Source organism: Schistocerca gregaria, chromosome 7, assembly GCF_023897955.1.
Source record: "Schistocerca gregaria isolate iqSchGreg1 chromosome 7, iqSchGreg1.2, whole genome shotgun sequence".
NCBI classification, from domain to species: domain Eukaryota; kingdom Metazoa; phylum Arthropoda; class Insecta; order Orthoptera; family Acrididae; genus Schistocerca; species Schistocerca gregaria.
Window position 1 is genome coordinate 488,253,185 of NC_064926.1, and position 23,005 is coordinate 488,276,189.

The 23,005-nt window shown below is 37.8% G+C and overlaps 1 protein-coding gene across 1 annotated transcript in view; it reads left to right on the forward strand.

Moving 5' to 3' along the window:
• The window catches only part of LOC126282157 (pyruvate dehydrogenase protein X component, mitochondrial-like), a 108,101-nt gene that overhangs the window by 32,386 nt on the left and 52,710 nt on the right, over positions 1-23,005 (forward strand). The window contains exons 7-8 of the mRNA XM_049981674.1: positions 17,326-17,502; positions 19,943-20,127. Of these exons, the coding sequence (XP_049837631.1) occupies positions 17,326-17,502; positions 19,943-20,127 (362 nt within the window). The remainder of the gene's footprint in view (positions 1-17,325; positions 17,503-19,942; positions 20,128-23,005) is intronic.

Sequence of the window (23,005 nt, forward strand, 5' to 3'; positions counted from 1 at the left end):
CCAATTGCCTCCAATGAGCGTGACATCACACCTGTTTACTTTAGATTCGTTTTAGCAGTTACGAGCGGGATCATGCGCATGGCCAGTCTCAACTAGTTCCTTCTTCCTTTTCTGGCTACAGAAATGTGGTAGTTTGGCAGTGTAAGCAGCCGCAGCAAGCATCTAGATGCTACCAGGAAAAATTTTACTGGAGCGCCCAAGCTGTCAGATTCATGCATGCGCAGCAAACCCAGATCTAGGAGGGGAAAAACTTTTTGTTTCACAAAGCGACTAACATCCAGTGCACATTAATCTATCGATTATTCTTGTGACTTTGAAGCGCATCGCTGTCGGTTTTTGAACATTTTTGAACACATTCTAAGTTGAGTTCCGAATGAATCGTAAGTTGATTTGTAAATGCGTGCATAGTGTACAAGATGTCTCTGTCAGTGGAACCCTTGTCACATGTAGAAACAAACTTTCATACAGACAAAAGGGGCTATACGAGCTGAGCACAGTAAGTCCAAACGATTGAATGCCAACCACTGTCTGATTGTATGGTTAATTGGGTTTGTGAATGATGAGTGTTGTTATAATTACTAGCGAAATCCGTAAATTCAGACTACAGGAGTGGAAATAGACGAACAACAGGTAAGAAAGTTTATGCATTACCTTCTCGGTGTATCCAGAAAATGAAATTGTGGCAGAAGATTTTTAGCCAGATCGCTATACTAGTAAGGGCCAGTTGTACAATCCTCGGCTAGCAGTCGCTTTAAGTTCTATTCTGGTAGAACCTCGGAAAACGCATTGTACAAACATTTAACAATGCCTAACAGAAGAATAATCGCAGGATAACTAAACCGGTGATCCTGGAAGAATTAGTGAAGTTAACTTGCGAATAAGCATTTACATTGGCAAGAATAGTTACAGAATTAGTGATAACAAGACTATTTGTGAGAACGAGGAAGGAGAAGAAACGGGGGAACACACAAATTATGGAACAATATGGCGATTTCCAAGTTTGTATAAAAATTTCGTACTACTACTTTTTGATCTCGTGCTTGAGAAAATGGAGCGTGTGAATGAAGTGTGAAACTATTTCCTTACGTAAAGCTTTTTGCTTGTAGTAGGCCTAACAGGCATTTGATATTGATACTTTGTGAATTATATTCTGTCGTTACAAAAAAGACTGTTTGTGCTAAAACAGTCTCGTTTATTTGGTGTGTGTTGCATAGGGAAACCCACCAGTCTTGGGTCCTATTTGTATTAACAGCTTTTTCAGTATTAGACAACGACATTTCGACTTTTCATGTAGCAAAACGTTTGACGAACTTTGATGAGGTAATATACTCTTTGGCAGAAAGGAAAGCACGCCATTTAAAGCTGTAGCAAGATTAGAGACTAACAAATTCTAGGAGCTAAGGATTGAAGCAATGTGTACTGTCTTGCTTGTCTCATGTCTTTACTGGGTTTATGTATCCTATATTTAATTTTATGTCGCACAAAGCAGCAAGTTGTTAGCTGATACTGAATAAAGAGTGCAAATTTTCTGAAGAGGATGTCAAACCGGCCGACTGTAAGCAGGAGAGGCACCACAGGACATTTTAGTTTCCACTGTCCTGAGTATGGTTTGATGGCATCCATTACAAAACATAACACATTTCAATTCCACAGAGTGAAATAAAGTGACGTGCGATAGAAGAATGCTGTGTGAAGAGGTGTGGCACTGCACTTTGGCACACTTATGACCAAATAACATGTCTTACATTTCCTCGAACACATATGTTTCATGCATCAGGCTCTTCAGAAAGACGTGCACTACAAAAATGATGATACTTTTGAAAACTCAATTTTTTAAAATTTTTGACATCCTGTCTCAAACACTCAGGAAGTGGTGGGGTATTGCTCCGGTTCGGAAATATTGTAGATCGGGGGCTGATGCTCAGAGCAGTTTGAGTTATAGTGGGGAAGTAGGTAGTCATCACGTGACCCGTGTTTACATTTAATGATTTTGTTGTTTCCTCTTCGTTTACTGCTCTCACGTCAAATGAAAACAAAACATATTTCTCTGCATGGCAACTGTCAAGTGAATTAAAATACATTCACATAATTATGGAAGGCTAAACTGTGTTATTAGTTGCAGATTTTGTTACTTCCACCTTTCTGACAGCTAGGCATTAATTACCTTGCAGAACAGTGAAGTTATTTTTGTCGGTTTGCTAAAATAATTTTCTTCTATTAATTTTTTCCGCTGAGGCAGACAATATATTTGAAAGGAAGTGTTTAATTCCACACACTGTTCGCTGCATTTCAAGTGCATGTTTTCAACTTCTTAGTATATGTGAAAGCTTTGCATTTCGTGTAGCAACACTATGTATATTAATTTAAACCATTAACTTTTTCTGTTTGTGTGTTCGCACTGTTTAACAGTGATGTTGCTACTGACTGACTACATCACGTGTCCTAAGCTCTGAATAACCGCTGTCATAGGCTGGCGAGATCACGTGATATGAACTGTGACTGACTTACAAAAGCGCATCACAAGCTCGATTTCAATGCTTCGGAAAGTAACATGCGGTGTTTGGTGTAATTCGAATTTATACTTTCGTAATACGAAAATATGCATTGTACATGTTGCTGCACATCAAAGATCTTTCCAAAACGTGTTTTTTTCCTTGTGTTTAGTTTTCTAAAGTGCCGGGAAATTCTACGTCCTTGTATAAAACCATAATCATTCAAAGGACTGATAAGCTATACAGCTCTGAGAGAAAATATACTGTAAGTTAACAGGGAAAAAGTATGTTTCCACCTGGGAGAAAGTGTATTCTTAACCGGGAAACCCGGGAATTTTTTTTCCTTGCCCGTGTATACACCCTGGTATAGCAATCTTTGCAGTTATTTTTAATAACTGCATTTCAGAGACAGTGTTCCGGTATGTAAAAGCCACACAGTATGCATCTGTGTAGCAAAGTAGCACAAATCAGGAACATAATATTCATCTCTAATCCCTGTATTTGATGTTATGTCATCTGGAATTTTGATACATTTGCCTGATTGTAGGAGGCGGGTGAGGTGAAGAGGATGCAGGAGAGAAGTCACCTATAGTATATTTCAATTCAAAGTTGAAAACACATTTCAATTGCAACTTCATTTTGAACTGAGAGTGAAAAAACTTCCTTGAAAATCAGTATACTGACATAGGCAAAACCAAAACCTTGTGTCTAGAGCTCATGTCCTCTAGGCTGTCTGTACCAGTATTTTACAGCTCACAGATTTTTTCTTCCCAGCAGTAAAGTATTTCCCACAATTTTGTTTCCCCAGCACAGCTAATTTGCACAAGCAGCCTGTACTAATAGCAGGCATGCCTGCAGAACACTGTGCCCATCCAATACAGGCTGTGGGCTCCAAACTTTGTACAGTTGTTGATTGACATTTAGATCACTTCAGTGGCCATTCTCAATTTGGCAGAAAATTTAAGTTGGAGCAGACTCTGAAAATGTGCCACCCCATTGGCAAAGTGGATGCCCGACAATCAGTAGGCTATTAAGTTTATCTGAATGGTGCACCTGAAGACGTGTACCTCAGAGTGAAGTATGTTTGCTTTAGCATTTATTACCTTAAATCTGTATGAAGGGGAGTTGGAGAGAGGACGGAGAGCCTATAGACAGATGCAAGTTGACTATGATTGCACTGTAACATGTTATTCAAAGACTATTTTTTGAAATAAGAGACGCAGTTAATCAAGAGGGAATTATAAATGGGGACAATTTTAGGATGATCCGTATTGTTATTGGAGGCAACTCCTCTGGGTGTAGTACAGTGAAGGTGTAGCAGATAGATTATATTCTGTACATGAAGCACTCACATACTGTACTCTTGCAGTCACATACGTCAGAACATGTGGAATTGTGCTGAAACTCTGTGAAGCCACATAGAAATCTGAACAGTTGCTGTCTTGTCTGCTGGTGTGGCAAATTGCATGTATGAGTTAGTGAGGACACTGCTTCACAAAGCAGAGGGTGACACTGAGCTTCAGTTTGACATGTATTACACTTTTAGTTGGTTACCCTCATACCAGTGCTGCACTGCATTGTGTCTAACTGCTCAAAATTTCATGAAATTTCAGTGCAGAAAGGATGTGTTGCTCGATCAGAAAGTAGCTAGTAATATATGAGACCATATTGTTATAATATTTTTTGTAATCTGGTACGTGACCGAGGTCAGTAAATGGCATTTACATAAATAATCCAAAGGGTCTCTAGTTCCCAAATTCGGACAGTGCAACAGTTGCTGTAATGTGTTCCAGCTGAAAACACTTGGAGGTAGCAAGTCGGTGTTGAAGCTGAAGATGATTGGTGTGCTGGTTATTTGTACCCTCGGATCGCTAGTGGACATGGGTTGTGGCACGTGATAGCCCGTCCCCACCTTAAGCTGTTCTTCCCACCAGTGCATTACAGTCAGTCACTACCCTGTCATCTCAAGAGACTTGATGTATTGGTATCAGTGACAGACTCCAAAGCTATTAACCCACAGCAGGTGGTATTTGAGGAGACGCCTCAGATTGGCTGTGGGTCACTGGTGTACATTCTCAAGTTTGAACTCTACTCAGACTGCAGTTGAGCTGAGAATAATGCCCCAACAACCTTTGGTGGGAGAGCTCCATCAGTAGAAAAGGAGTTGCATGACTGCACTGTGTCAGTGAAGGTTTCTTTTTCCGGCTTTGATACTTAATCTCAGTACATAATGGCTTGAACCATATCTTATCTAAAATTTTCCAATTTCTGCAGAGCACCTTCATAATTTGAAAGTACAAGAATTTATCTAGAATTATGTAGCCCCTAAAATACCGCTTATTTGACTGCCGTCACTTCTGCAGGATGTTCTGATCCCTCAGGTGCTGCGTAAATTGCTGTCATATGTTATGGGGTGAATTGCTAGTGAAAATATTGGATGGCTGTTGACATTTTATTCTGCAGAAGCACCAGATTCACAAATAAGTATTTTGCCAAGCATCTCAATAACAGAGGTGTTAGTCTGGTTGTCCACTGGATGTGACAACAAGCAACTGCAGGAACATGCGTTACAAGCGAGCTGAGTCGTACACCTCTAAGCAGCTGGGATTGTCCCCAATTAGCGACTTTACGCATATGTTAGTCCGTGATCAGTGCCTGTTGGCAGTTGATCAAAATAATACACTGAATCAGCTCAGTGGTTGCTTTGGACATGAGTTATTTTTTGTGCAGTTCATACTGGACAGGGTTTCGGATGCAGACTAGTAAAAGAAATGGTATGTGTTGGATGAACTAGTTACAAGGAAATCGATGGGAATTCAATGACCTTCATGTTGATTTGGAGAGTGTCCCCAGAAGTACTTTGATTATTACTTTGTGTGTCCACAGCACATGCAAACGCTAAACCCAACTGTGACCCAACTATGTGTTGGAGGCCCCTAGTTGGCTCAATATGTAGTTTGGGGGCATTTCTGCACATGAATGATCTGATTACCATTCTGTATAAAGTCAGTAAGAGTGATCCTGTAATAGTGATGTCTTCGGATGCCTCAATTGTAACCATCATTTTGTGTCCAGTAACTAATCTTCAAGGTGTTTAAACAATTTTTTGGTAATCAAATCAACTCCATCAAAGTTAATTTTCAGTTAATGTACTTTAATTTTTATTGTTTACAGTGATGATGATAGCTTTGAGGTAGTAAGCTCCATAATTACCACAAAATAAGAGGCCTGTTGAATAAATTCTCGAACTTTGTCCACAAAATTGTTATATACTTACCTTTTACTTATTGTGCATGGTCTCCTTCGAAATACTCTCCGCCACAGTTGATACACTGCTTCCGACGTCATTTTCAGTTCTGGATGCCCTCTTAGTATGCCTCTTGCTGGATCGTGTGAAGAGCCATCTGCAAATTTTATTTCATCTAGTCTGTTGTTGCAAATCTTCAAGCTTTCTGCAGGGTTTTCAACTTCGGAAATAAAAAAAAAAGTTATGTAGGGGTCAGGTCTGGAGGGTATGGAGGATGAGATGGCACAGTGATTTTAGTTTTTGTGCGGTAGTCATCCATCAACAGGGATGGATATGTGGCTGTGTTATCATGATGCAAGAGTCATGAATTGTCTTGGCATATTTCAGGCCATTTCCTTCTCACATATTCTCGCAGGTGTCGCAACATGCCCTGATAGTACCATTGATTAACAATTTGTCCCTGTGGCATGAATTCATGATGAACTAATCCTTCAAAGTCAAAGAAAAATATCAGCATAGTTTTGACATTTGACCTGATCTGACAAGCTATTTTTGGTGTTGCAGAACTTTTCCTGACCCATTGTGAACATTGAACCTTAATCTCAACATTATAACCATAAAACCACATCTCATCACCAGTTCTGATTCTCTTAAGGAACATCTCGTTCTCATTTGCACAATTCAAAAGCTCTTCGCAGATTGTGAGGTGATAGTCTTCCTGGTCTTGCCTCATGAGCCTTCGGATGAACTTGGTGGCAACACAATGCATTCCAAGATGCTGTGTCAGGATTTTGTGACATGATCCAACTGAAATGTTACATTCTTCTACAATCTCTTGCATAGTCAGTCTTCGATTGACATGCACAATTTGATGTTCCTGACATGAGCATTATCAGTAGACGTCGAAGGGCATCCTAAATGTGGGTCATCTTTAACTTCAGTCTAGCCATTTTTAAACCATGGGCACCATTCATAAAACTGAGTATGGCTTAAACACTCACCACCATCGGTGTCCTTCATCATTTGGTATGTCTTTGTAAAGGTTTTCTTGAGTATCACATAAAATGTAATGCACATGCGTTGCTTGTCTAACTCTGCCATCTTGAAATTCGCAAACTGTGCAAGGCAATGTCCTACGTGAGTGACAGAAATGAGTGACAGCGAGAGACTTCTGGATACACGACACTCCAGTGACAATCAGCAGTGTCGGGCGAAAAGCTTGGGTGTCCTGCATGCGAGTGACCATGTCGTGCTACAAGATGGCTGTTTAGGGCCAACCAGCTGTTTCTATAAAACGGCATCCCTTACCTGTAGAATAATGTAGCTCAAGAGTAAGGCTACAGAATTAGGTTTACTTAAGAAAATAAATCGAAAAGGAATGCTGTGCATGAAATTTACAAAGGGAGGAGCTCTATGGAGAATTTCATAAATATCATCAACTACGAAGTTCACCAGACAAATTCTTCGAATACACGTGAATGAGCAGAGGAGCATTCGACTATCTCATCAATAAATTAAATACAAATGTTTTTTACATGATCAAGAACTTTTAACAGCCAACAAATGCGGAGGAATGACTACTACATGACTGACTATGCTAAATATGTACATAAGTACACAGGTTGGTACCATTAAGCCAAAGCTAGCTGTGGTGTAGGGGTAGCATACACAGCTCCTGATTACGTGTTGGGAAGAGGTCGTGGGTTCGATTCCAGGATTTTCTTATATTTTTACTGACTCTGTTACAATCTGTATACTAGGTTTTATGTATACTGTTTACACTGCATCCCTAGGTATATTTTTAAGGTCTTGCCAAACAGCTTGATCTTCACACCTATCCCAGTATATCACACACATTTTATTCCTAATAAATTACAATGAACTATGAAATTTTACAGGTATTTGGTGTTGTGAATGTAATTCATCAGTAGTCAATGTTAAGGCCAAGCATTTCAATTACTGTATTTATTGATGAGATAGTCAAATGCTCCTCTGCTCATTCATGTGTATTCTGTGAAAGTAAAGCTTACAAAATTTTTGAAAAAAAAAGTCAAACATTTAGTGTATGATTTGTCTAAAAGTATGAAATAAAAAATATTAGGAAAACAATTGGTGCACCTTATTTTCTGTTCACAATTTCGAGCATCATTCAAAGGCACGTAGAACGTTTCTCGGACTACTTATTTCTTTTACACAAATCATTTCATAAAATATTTGAATGATTTATTTCATCTTTTAATTTCAAGTTTTATTCAGATATCATAATCTTACTGACTCCTCGTTTGCCTTCCTAACTTACTTGATTTGAAAGAAGCCTTTTTGACATTTAAATACCACAACAATGTATCTTTTTATGTGCAAAATAGCTAGGTCTTGAACAGATGAAATTTTTGACACTTCATTTACAGCAGCTTTTCGTGAAATATTTCAATTTTTCCTCAGCATATTAATTTAGTTTTCGTTAATTACCCTGATTACTTTCAAGCAGTTTAATATTTTCTTGCCAAACTGGACCTCACGTTGGTCACTTTCATACCCCATTTACCTGTTTCGCTCCCTTTGTCTGGCTGTGAAAATTTGGACAAAACCTCATGGTATAAGTTATAGGGAGTCCTGTTTTCGGCTCTGCTCACATGTGTACGAAAATATGTCGAGTGTTAATCATATGATAAAATAGTCCTTTTTACATGCTGTCATTTCCTAAATTCGTCATTTCGATATCTTGAACCTTTTATGAGATACAATGATTTTTACGACAACTCGATTCCCGAAGCACGGACGCACCACGAGCGACCCATCCGCGGGTATAACAACCAATATTTCAAGAATTGAGAGGTATCGTTCCGGTCTCAACTTTCAACACAATTTAGATATATTGGTTACATTTCATACCCAATAATGTATGGCCTTAAATAAACTACACTGAAAGTCTACATAATGTGATTTTCCCTCTGCAAATTTTTAAAAATTTCGTGCGGCCATTTACTCTATTTCGTGCAGCACAGTAACTATGACGAATAACGAAAATACATTTAGTCCTTTATCGTTTAAAGATATCAAGCTATAAGTTACGGAAGACTCAAATTTTTTCACCATATAGTTTTCTTAAAATCGGATTTTAAGTAATTCATAGCTGCCATTGCATGCACTCCACTGCTTTGCCAAGAGACACGTGGCTGCAGCGACAAGATTCAAACATGTTTGAATTCAAATGTCGCCAGTTGCAGCGGGAGACAGGCAGTGACACAGACGTCACTCATGTAGGACGCTTCTGTAACTACACCTGCGGTTGTATTTTGTCGCCTGAAGCTGTCTTGCGCTGTCGCTTGCTTCTGTCGCTCACGTAGGACACGGCCTAACACAACATTCTACTCAACAGAGCACTGAACAGTAACAGACAAACAACAATCAAACTTCCGGCAGTTACACAATTATACACAGGCATGTGCAGGGATGCCTACCGCATTTCGCTCCAATACACCATTGGTGCTAAATTATGAATGTTCTGGAATTTTTTGAACAGACCTCATAGGTATGCAAGTACAAAGACTTTAAGGAATCCAAGTTAAATAAACAAATAGACATTCATTATTATACAGTTGAATGACCTCTTATAGCTTTACTCCTTGGCTACTGAACGCGGAATGTCTGTATAAACATTACTCACTGAAGCCTCGACTAAGACAGGCTGTTACATTGTTCACAGCATCTATTGAAAGAGACACATAGGAAGGTTTTTCAGACAACACGGATTGTCCAGAAAGTAAGTACCATTTCATTCTACCATCACAGCAGCACTAGTATTGCAGTTCTGTACATTCACACTCTGGTTCATTGTCTTTTCACTGATGCCATTACAACTAGACTGTGTTGTGTTTGCATCTGTTCGTGATCATTCAAAATGTTTAATACAGTCTTGTAGCCCACCGACTGTGAAGTGTGTTCTGTAATACGATTTTTGAATGCAGTGACTGTTAAACTAGCTGAAATTCATCATTAACTTGTAGAGATTTATGGTGCAAAACTAGGTTAGTGCCCACTGCTTCGCTCGCGTAACTATATGGTCTGCACACATTCTTTTTATTTCTCTTTTGTTGAATTTTTATGTTGTTTACAAATTGCAACAGCTTCCAGAATTTCCATGCTAATTAAGGTCGTAGAAGCATGGTCTTTTCCGAAGGTACTTCTGACCAAAAGCTGGAGTGCAAAGTTTTTGTTCATCATGCCTTCTGTGTTCTCCTGGAGATATTTCCATAGAAGCTTTCATCTCTTAACACATATTTCTTTATATGTAGCTGAGAAGCGAATTAAGAATTTTCATAGATTTAGTTTTAAAATTTTTTAATATAAATAAATATTTTCTTAAAAATTTTCATCCTCTATTCCTCCCCCTTAGTAGGGTTTGAATTTCCAAAAACAGTGAAACACACATTTTTTTTTTTTTTTTTTTTTTTTTTTTTTTTTATATATCTAACTGAGAAGTCAAGTACCAATTTTTACAGACATAGCTTTAAAAATGCATTAGTAGTGCCTTTAATAACGATTTATTTTCAAAAAAACTTTCACCCTCTATTTTACCCCCTTTTGTGGTTGAACTTCAAAAAATGCTGAAACATGTACTTTTTTATTGCTGACTGAGGAATCAGATGTCAGTTTTTGTGAGCCTAGCTTCAGAATTGTCCTAATAGCAAAATATTTTCAAAAAGCCTTGCATCCCATATTTCACTCCCATAGGAGTGAAATTTCAAACAGTCCCTTCTTAAATGCTGTCTACAATATGAGATCCACACTCGTTTCAGGTTTCTGTCCTTAGTGGACTGGACTGACCGATGTTGAGTTAGTGAATAAGTGTGGCACTACCTCACCCCCTTGGGGATTGAATTTCCAAGAACACTGAAACATATATAACTTTTCTTTTCTAAACCGAGAAGCCAAACACTAATTTTCAAATATTTAGCTTCAAAAATGCTTTCACAATGAAACAGTTTCATAAAACATTTCATCCCCGTAGGGGTTGAATTTCCAAAAACACGGAAACGCATAACTTTTTATTTGTAACCAAGAAGTCAAATACCAATTTTCTCTCTCATTATTTCACACCCATAGGGATTAAATTTTCAAAAATTGTGGAATACATATTTCTTTATTTCTGACTGAGAAATGAAATACCAATTTTCGTAGGTCTAGATTCAAAATTGCCTTAATGGTGACATATTTTTAAGAAACCTTTCGTCTCCTATTTCACCCCTGTAGAGGTGGAACTTCAAAAAATTGTTTAAGTGCCTACAGCATAAAATCAACACTACTACAAATTTCTAGTTTCTATCCTTAGCGGTTTGGGCTGCGTGATGATGATGACTGAGTGAGAAAGTCAGTCAGTTGGGACATTGCCTTTTATATGTAGAGGTGAAATGACTAAGGGATTGGTGAGCAAGTGGGTGAGATAATTCAACTCATGATCCTCCAAAAAACAAAAACTGAAAACAAAGTTGTCAGCATAAAAAACTCAAGTGCACTGTTTTCTAGGACAGACAGGGCATTCAGCTTGTTGAGTTCCTTTCCAGAGGTAAAACTGTCGTGATGGTATGTTACTGTGAAACAGTGAGAAAACTTCGATGTGCAATTCAAAATACAGGTGTGGAATGCTCAGCCAAGGTATTGTGTTGCTTCATGACAGTGCATGCCCCCATTCTGCTGGTGTCACTCAATACCTTATTCAGCACTTCGGTTGGTAGCTGTTTGATGACCCACCATACAAATCCAATCTTGCAACTTCAGACTACCATTTGACTTGAATTTGAAGCATTACGTTGGAGGTAGGTGCTTTGACAGCATGACAGCGCAGAAAAATGGTGTTCAGCAGTGTCTGTCTTCATTGGGTGCTTCTTTCTATGAAGAGGGCCTAGAAAAGTTGGTTTTCCATTATGATTAATGTCTGAACAATGGTGCAGGCAACCATGTAGAAAAATAGTTTAAGATATGCTTCTAATTGTAAAAAAAAGAAAGAGAAAGAAAAATATTGTTTGAAGAATTGGTTTCATGATGCTTCTAATTGTAAAAAAAAGAAAGAGAAAGAAAAATATTGTTTGAAGAATTGGTTTCATGAATTTGTACATAGAGGGTGGTTTGAAAAGTTCTCGGAACCACGACAAGAGGTCAACGCTAGCACAATGAGTTATTCACGTGATATTCATTGGGCTGTTGCCTGTAAACATGTGCCACGCCAGTGCTCTTGGAAGAGAACAGTGGCGGCGACATGGCTCTGTTGTTGTTCCCGAGTAGTGATTTACGAAGATGGAAAAAATCTAGATTTGAGCAGAGATTAAGTACTCTGTAAAGAAAGGTATGAAAGCAAAGGACATTCGTGGCAATTTCCAGAATACACTGGGGGACTCTGCTCCTTCATATTCAACTGTTGGCAAGTGGACAAATGAATTTAAATTTGGTCAGGAGAGCTTTGATGATCATCCACACAATGGTCGGCCAAGATATGTCACTACTCCAAAAATCATTGCAAAAGGGCATAAAATGGTCATGGAGGATCACTTATTGAAAGTGTGTGAAAATGTTCACACTTGCCATATGTCATCTGAAAGGGTATATTACATTTTAACTGAAGAGTTAGAAATGAAAAAGTTACAAGGAAAGGATAGAGACCCACTCGCCACATGTATCAGGTCGCCAGGATGTATCAGGTCACACTTAGGCACCTGAACACAGTTGCCATATTTGTTTATGTATTTTCTTGTGTGAATGTGTATAACTACTTCTTAAGGACTTTTTGCAAAAGTTTAAGTATTTCAGCATTCTGTTTCTCTGTGCTTATATGCTACTCAAAGCCTCCTCTGTGTGAGAAGTAGCAATCTATCCTTCACATATTGTTTTTCTATCCTAGCCGTTCCAAAGCTGTTACATATTCAGTTAAGACACAAAAATCTGGAATTGTTGGCATTATCTATACACATTTAGTGATGAAGCTGTTTTGTGTAATTATTGACTGTCTGTTCTTAAAATAGTGTTAATACCAGGTTCTAATAAACTGGTCAGTACTTAACCTTTGGGAGGGTTGGATAAACAGAGAACTTTCTCTGTCCTCATATTTGTAACTGGCGGGTCTCTCTCCTGGGGTCTGAGCGACCTACCCATCCTTCCTCAATACATTCCTCTCTCTCTCCCATGAAGGACTTGGTAATTCCGAGAGCTATGTAGTGGTTCCCTTTTACTGCAATTTTTATCTTATTTGGGGTTCTATATCTTTCGCCTTCTTAAGATAAGCACTGGCCAGCAATTCTGACTCATAATTGATTAATTTTCTAGATAATGTGTTCTTTGATGTAGCTAGTATCAGGCTCTATTTCTTGTAGTGGAATTTCATATGCACACATTTATCATATAGTTCTAACAAAGCCACAGACATTTTTCTGATTCTGTGTTTATAATGTTTCACTAACATAATAGAGTGTGAAATATGATAAACATAGAATTAGAAAAATTGTTGTGACTTTGTTACAACTCTGGGATAAATGTGTGCATCTGAAATTCTATCACAAGTACACATTTTTAAATATAGAAAATACTTTCAAAAGACAGCATTTTAAGATTAAAAATTCTGTAATTATTACAATAACAGTAAACTTGGTTAAAGCCATTTCTTGAATTACACAAATTTTAGAGAAGACGAGATGTTCCTTATAAAGAAGGAACATGAGGGCTTTCAAAAGTATGTCATACCTAAAACTGATAGTAATTGGTGGGGAAGGATTTCCATGTGCATATAGTTTTCCTGACTCATAATTTTGTGAAAAATATTACTTTAAAGAAAATGTGTCATTGTGAAATTCGTGTTCAGTTATTATCAGCCACAAGTAACTTATACTCTGAATAATAAACTTTAGAAAAATGCAGCCTACATGTTGCCAAGGTTGTTTCATCTATGCTGCAGAAGTTTTGCTGGGAAGCCCTCACACATTCCCCATTCAGTCTGTATTTTCCCCCATGCAATTTCATATTTTTGGTCATGTTGTTGTTGTTGTTGTTGTTGTTGTTGTGGTCTTCAGTCCTGAGACTGGTTTGATGCAGCTCTCCATGCTGCTCTATCCTGTGCAAGCTTCATCTCCCAGTACCTACTGCAACCTACATTCTTCTGAATCTGCTTAGTGTAGTCATCTCTTGGTCTCCCTCTATGATTTTTACCCTCCATGCTGCCCTCCAATACTAAATTGGTGATCCCTTGATGCCTCAGAACATGTCCTATCAACCGATCCCTTCTTCTGGTCAAGTTGTGCCACAAACTTCTCTTCTCCCCAATCCTGTTCAATACTTCCTCATTAGTTATGTGTTCTACCCATCTAATCTTCAGCATTCTTCTGTAGCACCACATTTCAAAAGCTTCTATTCTCTTCTTGTCCAAACTATTTATCGTCCATGTTTCACTTCCATACAAAGCTACACTCCATACAAATACTTTCAGAAATGACTTCCTGACACTTAAATCTATACTTGATCTTAACAAATTTCTCTTCTTCAGAAACGCTTTCGTTCCCATTGCCAGTCTACATTTTATATCCTCTCTACTTCGACCATCATCAGTTATTTTGCTCCCCAAATAGCAAAACTCCTTTACTACTTTAAGTGTCTCATTTCCTAATCTAATTCCCTCATATTGGTCATATTTATCATAAATTTGTTTTGGACGAAGAGGTTCTGTAGATAACCACCAAAGTTTTTCCATGAAGTTATTGACGATCTTGTCTCATAGTGGGATAAATGTATTAACAATTACGGTGATTACTTTTGAAATAATAAACTATTTATTTATTTTTTCCATTTGTTTCATTTTCATTTGACTGCGCAATATGCCCTCTCCCCCAAGCCAACAGTGCAGTACATTGAATGAATAGCAGAAATAAGTATAAACTACACAAATGGTCAAAGTCACTTAGTTTGGTCTAGAAAGGTTTTCTTATCCAGAAAGACATATTTTTAATAACTTATCAGCAACTATAGAAGATGTAGCTGCTAATGAAGTAACACTACAATTTAAGAGGAGCACAAAAAAATCTGCCGATTTTCAACTTCCAGTCCATTGACAAATTTGTAGTAGAAACAGTTGATGTGTATATTGGCCACAATTGGCTGGGATGGAAACAGGATTGCAAAGAATAACAGCAAAGGAGCAAGCCATCAGGAAGGGTGCTGTTCCAGTCAAAACTGGAACAATAACGAACTTCCCAAAGGAGTGACAAAACAAGTGACCACATCCTGAACTGTTGCAAAAAGATCATACTGACAGATTACAAGTAGAGGCACAGTTTTGATTTGCAAATTGTATATTTGGACTTGTGCCAAGAATACCAGCTGCCAGTTATGAACTGGCAGTATTGTAAGACAGAAAAGGTGGTCAGAAAAGGATTATCTTAGCTGGCTCTTCGGGTTGACAAGACATTGAATTATAATTCACTAGACTTCTCAGTAGTGGAGAAAAAGAAATTGCAGATTGTTGATGTCGCTATTCCAGGTGACAGTAGAGTTGTATAAGATGGCGGAAGAGCTTCTGAGGTAAGGAGCCCTGAAAATTAAACTTGTGCAACTTTGGGATAAATTGGTAAAAGTGATCTTAGCGGTTCTCTATGACATTGGACACATTGCTAATAGATCTTGGTGGGCACTCAGAAACAGTCAGCGAAGACAGAGGTCTGTTTCCAAGCTGCAAAAAGCCACATTACCGGGAAATGCACACATTCTCCATTGGTACGATGATATGAATTTCAGTGTAGTGATCTTATTTACTTCATTAACTGTTGTCATTTATGTCAGTAATAATGATTTAAGACCAGTTTTAGGAAGGACAAACAGAGAAGTTAAATTTATTATGGGACTTGTGAAACTGTTGCATATCTTCTAAGGAGACCATGCAGAGGCAGTGGAATACTGCTAGACCTTTTTAATCTACAAGTGTGCTTGCAAGAAGGGTTCATAGGAATTGAAAAGCATACTTAATTGTCACATGGTTGGGGAATTTTATAATGGTGAATTTATGCAAAATTATTATGTAGAGTTAGAGAACTGGTGTCCAGTACAGACCGCAGAACAATTTTATTTTCTCCATCACAGTTATGATGGCAAAATAAATGAGTCTACTTACATGTTGTACACACTTCAACTTGGTAATGGTGCTGTACATTGGCAAGACATTAATATGTAGTAATTAATATGTAATTGGACAAGAAGAGAATAGAAGCTTTCGAAATGTGGTGCTACAGAAGAATGCTGAAGATTAGATGGGTAGATCATGTAACTAATGAGGAAGTATTGAACAGGATTGGGGAGAAGAGAAGTTTGTGGCACAACTTGACCAGAAGAAGGGATCGGTTGGTAGGACATGTTCTGAGGCATCAAGGGATCACCAATTTAGTATTGGAGGGCAGCGTGGAGGGGAAAAATCGTAGAGGGAGACCAAGAGATGACTACACTAAGCAGAGTCAGAAGGATGTAGGTTGCAGTAGGTACTGGGAGATGATGAAGCTTGCACAAGATAGAGTAGCATGGAGAGCTGCATCAAACCAGTCTCAGGACTGAAGACCACAACAACAACAACAATATGTAATAATGCAAATCGAAAAGAATGTAGTTAAACCACAAGAGAGGGAAGTACAGTAAGGCAGGGATGATTTAAGAGGGTAGTGTAGGAAATGAAAATAATGATTCAAGATACTAGTGATAAAAGAGAGAATGCGTGCCATCATAATGATTCTCAGAGTTTTGTGCAAGCAGGAACTTATATGTTTTTGTTTGCTGAGTGGATAGCACATTAAATAGAATAATTAGCCTCATTTTCTTGAAGTTTCACAGGATTCAGTTATAAAGGATGAGAGTCAGCGTGGATCTCTGAGACTGTGTGCACTACTGCTTAATTTTCTTTTGTTGCGCAAGAGCAGATGGTGTTTCTTGCCTGTGCATTAATATTTTTCCTTTCTGTTTTTTCACTTCTACTACTGTATACAGGGAGTCACATTTTATTGTGGCCTCTGCATGAACCATGTTGAACTTGGATGTTTTTTTTTTTTTAAATATAGAGGGCAGTGTTGTTTGTTCCAAGATGATGTACCTGCTTTTGCCACTGTAAATCACTGGAATGACATATTCTAAAACAATACAATGGTCATAAGAATTTTCTTACGTGTAGCTATGTATCTTCTGTGCACCAGAATAGCAGATCTGTATAAGGAAATTTCATTGATATAACTATTTTCTAAAGCCAACAAGAAATTGTTCCATTCTCCACAAAAAATAGCAGTTCTCCATTCAAAAAGGTGCCAAAACAAAACAAAATTAACCAGCTTGAGGGAATTTTTATTTTTTTTCGGGTCTACAGAATAGTTAATCTGCTATTCTGGTGCAAAAAATACTGTAGTCCTACTTAACTTGTTTAAAAAATGTTGAAGTTCTGGATATTTACAGATGTTGTCTCAGTTTTGTGTGTGTGTGTGTGTGTGTGTGTGTGTGTGTGTAAATAATTTTTAGTTTTTATAGTTTTCTTTGTTTATCAAATTAATGTATATTCAATTGCTGTTCTTTCTTTTCCAGTCAACAATACCACATGCCTATGGGAGCGTCAAATGTACAATAGACAAAATATTAGCTTTAAGGAAGCAGTTGAAATCAGATGGTATATCTGTATCTGTGAATGACTTTGTTGTGAAAGCTGTTGCAAATGCATTGCTCCAGTATCCTGAAGTTAATGTACATTGGATTGATGGAAAGGTAAAACACACAGTGGACTCTCAAAATTGTAATTCTAATAATGCCTGTCATGATTGTTGTTGTTGTAATTTGATAGTGTGCATTTTTGCATTTATTTGTAACAAATATAACATTAATTAGTAATATCCTGAGTCTAAAACTGTGTGGGCACGGAGTCTTCTTTAAATAAGATGTAAATAAAAGTGCCTGCTACTCAGTATTTAATGTATTCCAGAATTAATGTTTCACTATGCCGTACATTTATATACACATTTCTTGTGATATTTATTGTGATGAAGAAAATGTGCCAAACAAAACTCGTTTAGGAATGACACTAAAACGTATTTACTTGTGTGCTGTCACATTCAGTAACAACTTGGGATTTATTGTCTGTGCACGTGTGGAGTTTGTAACTGTTGTTCTTTCATAGTTAATGAAATGGCGATTAATCATCTATAATGATTCATTTTGATAAATCCTCATCTGTTTGGTAATGAACTAAAATTCCCAGACACTTCCTGTCTTTTTACGTGTTCATTAGGGTGCATTATGTATGGAACCCATTGCAACCATTTCCATAGAATCTTGTTTACTGTTGTGGTTCATCTGCCTGTGTTTGCTTGAGTCTGTGAACTGGTTTCCATGGGAAACTGTAATACACTTAATGGACTCTAGCCTCATTTAATTCCATTGCAGAGAAAGAGGGAGAGAGAGAGGGAGGTAGAGGGGGGGGGGCAAGGTTGCACACACATATATGTACATGTGTTACAGTCAAAACCTGTTTTTAATTAGAACGCGTTCTTGCTAGTTTGTGCTGAGCCACTTCGTCAAAATGTGTTTTGCCTAGTTAAAACTAGTTTTAACTGACTTTCGCTTTTGACCAGCAGTGAATTCTACTTGTAACTAAGGCTATCAGTATCAAATAAGAACACATTCTAACTAAACTAGACAGAACTAGTTTTCACTAAATTTATTTAGGGGCAAATATTAAAATTAAGAGCAACTACGTGTTGATTGAAATGAAAAACAGCATTTTTGTATTGTGCAATGCAATATTTATGGAGAATATTGATCATACATCTAAGTCATTAATATTAACTGCAGCAATCCAAAAATAACCAAACACTGGAGAAACATTTTAAGGAACATTACAGAGCCATATTAACAGTATTAATTATGAAAGTGGAAACAAAATAATCATACAGTAAAAGTATATTAATTACTCATACATTTGACAAAAGTTGCTACAGTCTTAATGAAAGAGCAATGTACCAAAAGAATTTAACAATTAAATTTTGATTATTTGTTGTTTGCAAGGCAAACTATCATGACATCTTGAGTTACAAAGGTTTCCTTTTTTTCCTATAAAAGCACCTTTTTGAAATGCGTGAACAAATCCTTATCCTGATTGTAAGGCTGCTATGTTGGCAGTAGTCTTAATGTTACCTTTGTCTCTGGCACGCCTTCCAGCAACAAAAATATCTCTTTGGATACGTCAAATTCAGATCTGGAAGAGAACTTTTAATTAACTTATTTGAAAGGTAATTAGGTACTTAATACATATTATGAAATATATTATAATGTAAGTATTAAAACTTAAAATATTAATTAATTACATGAATAGTTAGCAACATTTTCAGAGCATTAAATCAGTGAAGTAATGAAGATGTCTGACATTTGTCCTTAATTATTGAAATCTGTTCAGAAATACATACCTGCAATACAATTTGTCGAGTATCTCATATTTTGTTCCAGTCTTGCGCAAGCCCTGTTTACCTTTCTGAAGAACAACTTCAATAATATTGGGGAGATCTGTTTTTGATCTGTCAACAACAGGATCGGTATAATTATATTGTCACTGATTTCTACAGTGGCATATACCGAATCTGAAGCCATCTTCATTCTTTTAGCCTGTTTTGTCACATAGTTGCTCTTAATTTTAATATTTGCCTCTAAATAAATTTAGTGAAAACTAGTTCTGTCTAGTTTAGTTAGAATGTGTTCTTACTAGTTGAAACTAGTTGATACTGATAACTTTAGTTACAACTAGAATTTACTGCTGGTCAAAAACGAAAGTCAGTTAAAACTAGTTTTAACTAGGCAAAACACGTTTTGATGAAGTGGCTCAGTAAAAACTAGTTTTAACTAGTAAGAACGCGTTCTAACTAAAAATGGGTTTTGACTGTAACACATGCATGGACAAATATTTGACTATTTCTGCTTTTGATTAAGAACATAAATTTGAAAACTAAATAAATGTGTCTTAAAAATAATATTTACTTTAATTCTAGCTTTCTGTCATTGAATATCTCAGAAATATTAAGACAAAATACATGTAGTAGCCACTAATATCCTGTGTCCAATGAATCTTATCAGTGTCAGCTCGTGTCCATGAGGAAGCTACCTTGTTTTTGTGTGATGAAAGCTGAAATCTGGTAATTAAAGCTACATTTTGTTACAGATAGTTCATATTCCAACTGTGGATGTATCAATAGCAGTTGCCACAGATGCTGGTTTGATCACACCCATAGTGAAAAATGCAGCAGGCAAGGGTATCGAAACGATCTCAACAGAAATACGAACACTGGCAGAAAAAGCACGAACTGGGAAACTCCAGCCCCATGAATTCCAAGGTGGAAGCTTCACGTATGTATCACAGAAATTGTTACTCCTAAAATAACTGCAAACAGTGTGCATCAGTTTCATTTAGTTAATTATTAACATTAGTGTTTACTGGAGCCGGCCGGAGTGGGCGTGCGGTTCTAGGTGCTACAGTCTGGAACCGCTAAGGTCGCAGGTTCGAATCCTGCCTCGGGCACGGATGTGTGTGATGTCCTTAGGTTAGTTAGGTTTAAGTAGTTTTAAGTCCTAGGGGACTGATGACCTCAGTAGTTACCATAGTGCTCAGAGCCATTTGAACCATTTTTTGTTTACTGGAAAACAGTGCTTTTCTCAATACCTGCTACTTTGAAATGTGCAGAATATTACAGTATCTCCAGAGACAATAGCACAGAAGTGGTATTGCATTTTATGCAGGAAATATGTGCAGGTCTTGGACGGCTGTTTTTGTCATCACAAAGTAGTAAAGAGGCTTTGGTTTTTGACAAATTCCTAATGTCAGTGTGACTGTTGCTTCATATTGGAACTTGTGCAATAGCTCAACTCTTTTCCATATTGAGTTGTCAATTTCACCTGTATACTCTTTACAGCAATGTCACAACAGTTATAGTTTCCAGGTTGTATTCAAAATATTAAATACATGCTATAAATAGAGAAAATATTTAGAAATAGAAAATGCGAAAAAGATATTCTACCAATGGATTTAAAAATGTTTAATGTTGTTACTAACAACAACACATTACTATGATTTAGTAATTTTAGCCACAGACATGTGAGTACACTTTATTTACCTTATTACTGTGACACAGTAGAAACACACAGTAAAGACAATAACTGATAAGTTTGAAGAAGCTAACTGGCCAATATAAAGGTCTATACATAGTCGAAGACAAAGCAAAAGTTGCCAACAGTACAGTGAGTACAGAAGAGAATGAGTCCTCTGCGTGGCAGGCAAATAATTACAACCAATTGGAGGTCACGGATCTCACCAGATGATGTGATGTGAGTTCCAGGGCCTTGGCCTTTTCCCAGATCGCTTTTTGCAGAGACAGCTTTTAGATTGTGGTGCCACTTGTGGTGAGAGCTTTGCTGTCTGAGTCTGTTACTACATGAACTTCACACACAATGGCCAGTGCCTCTTTGTCAATCTGGGAGGTGTTGCTTTGGGCAACATTGAGTGTATTGGAGCTGAATGCAACAGCATGTTCAGAACCATCCATCTCCTTGTGGGACAGGACTACTCTGACACGACGCTGCGTAATGCCTGTGGCTAGAAGAGGAATCCCTGGCGATAACGGGATGAGGCACAGTACCCGTTTAAGTGCTGAAATTGCTGTGTCCCACTTCGGGGACCACCTGAACAGAACCCCTTTTTTCTGCAATGCGTGTACTGGATAGAAATTTTTTGTGACATGTTGAATTAAATGGCAGTAATAGTTAATTTTTTCTATAAAGGGTTGCAATTCCTTGAGATACTGGGGCCCAGGCATGTTTTCTGTGGCATGGATGCACTGCTTGGTGGGACAGATCCTCTGTTTGCTAATGATAATACAAAGGTAGTCAACGAACTGTTGTAAAAATTTAGATTTTATAGTTTACATTTGGGGCCAGCCAGAGTTAATCAAGAAAACAAAGATAGCAAGTTCTAACAGTGTTCATCAGTTGATGTCCCTGTCACTGTGATGTCACCTAAATAATTGCAGCACGAAGAAATGTCCTATATCAGCTGTTCCAAGTAATGCTGGAAGAGTGGTGGTGTGCTGGAAAAACCAAAGGTTTGTTTGTTATACCTGTAAAAGCCAAAGGGTGTGTTGAGCACCAGTAGACCCCGACTGCAGTGGCAACTGTAAGCATGCCTCCGACAAATTGACCTTAGTACAACAGACACTATTTTGTAACTTAGAAAACAGGTCATCTGTGCGGTGAACCGAAAAAGTGTCGGTGATGTCCTGGGTATTAACGGCCTTAAAATCACCACATAGGCAGAGAGAGCCATCCAATTTTTTCATTATTACAAGACCCATTTGCATGATGTGAGAAGGGTAATCAACGAGGGCCTCCAACCATCCAGTTCTGCCTTAACCACATCCCAAAGGATGTGTGAAATTGAGCGGGGCCTGCAGGAAGCAAGGCACAGACCTGTTTGTAAGTGAATTTTCACATCTACATCTGCAGCTCTTCTTAAACTAGGGGTAAACAGATACAAGTATGAGGCACTTAAGTCATCAGTGCTGTGAAGTGGAATCAATGTGGCAATCAAACACGCGTGCTCCAAAATCGGAAATCCAAACTGTTCCAATATGTCTACCACAAAGATGTTTTCTGCATTATCAGAAGTAACAACCAAACAGGATAGTTTTCATAACATTTTGTAGGAGATATCCGTAGCAGGAATACCTTTCACTTGAATGTTATGGCCACTGTACACTGTTACTCTCTGACAAGAAGGTTGTAGCAGAGCAGAATCTAATGCAACATAGGTAGTACTATTCATAAGAGAAGAAGATGCACCAGCATCCACCTGAAAAGGGACTTCAAAACCAAAACCATTCACTCATAACATGGTTACCAATTTGACAGGTGGTCATCTAGTGGAATGAGTCATTGTTTCTGTCGAGCATTGTAATGCATGGCTTCAGTAGGAGAGCTGTGAGTAGATCCCACGAGGGAAAAGACGAGAGAACCAGACTCTGCATCATACCTGTGGTTCCGGATGTCGGATGACTGATGCACACTTTTAATGTGACCCGTAATGCCACATGAAAAACAAATAGCTGATCCATGTGGACAGAGGGAGCGAGCGTGTTAGTGGAAACACTGAGTACAAGAAGGTAGACAATATGGATTGGAGTTCCATTGAGACGTAGAACCCAGAAAAGATTCTGAAATTGAGTTACGAGAGAAG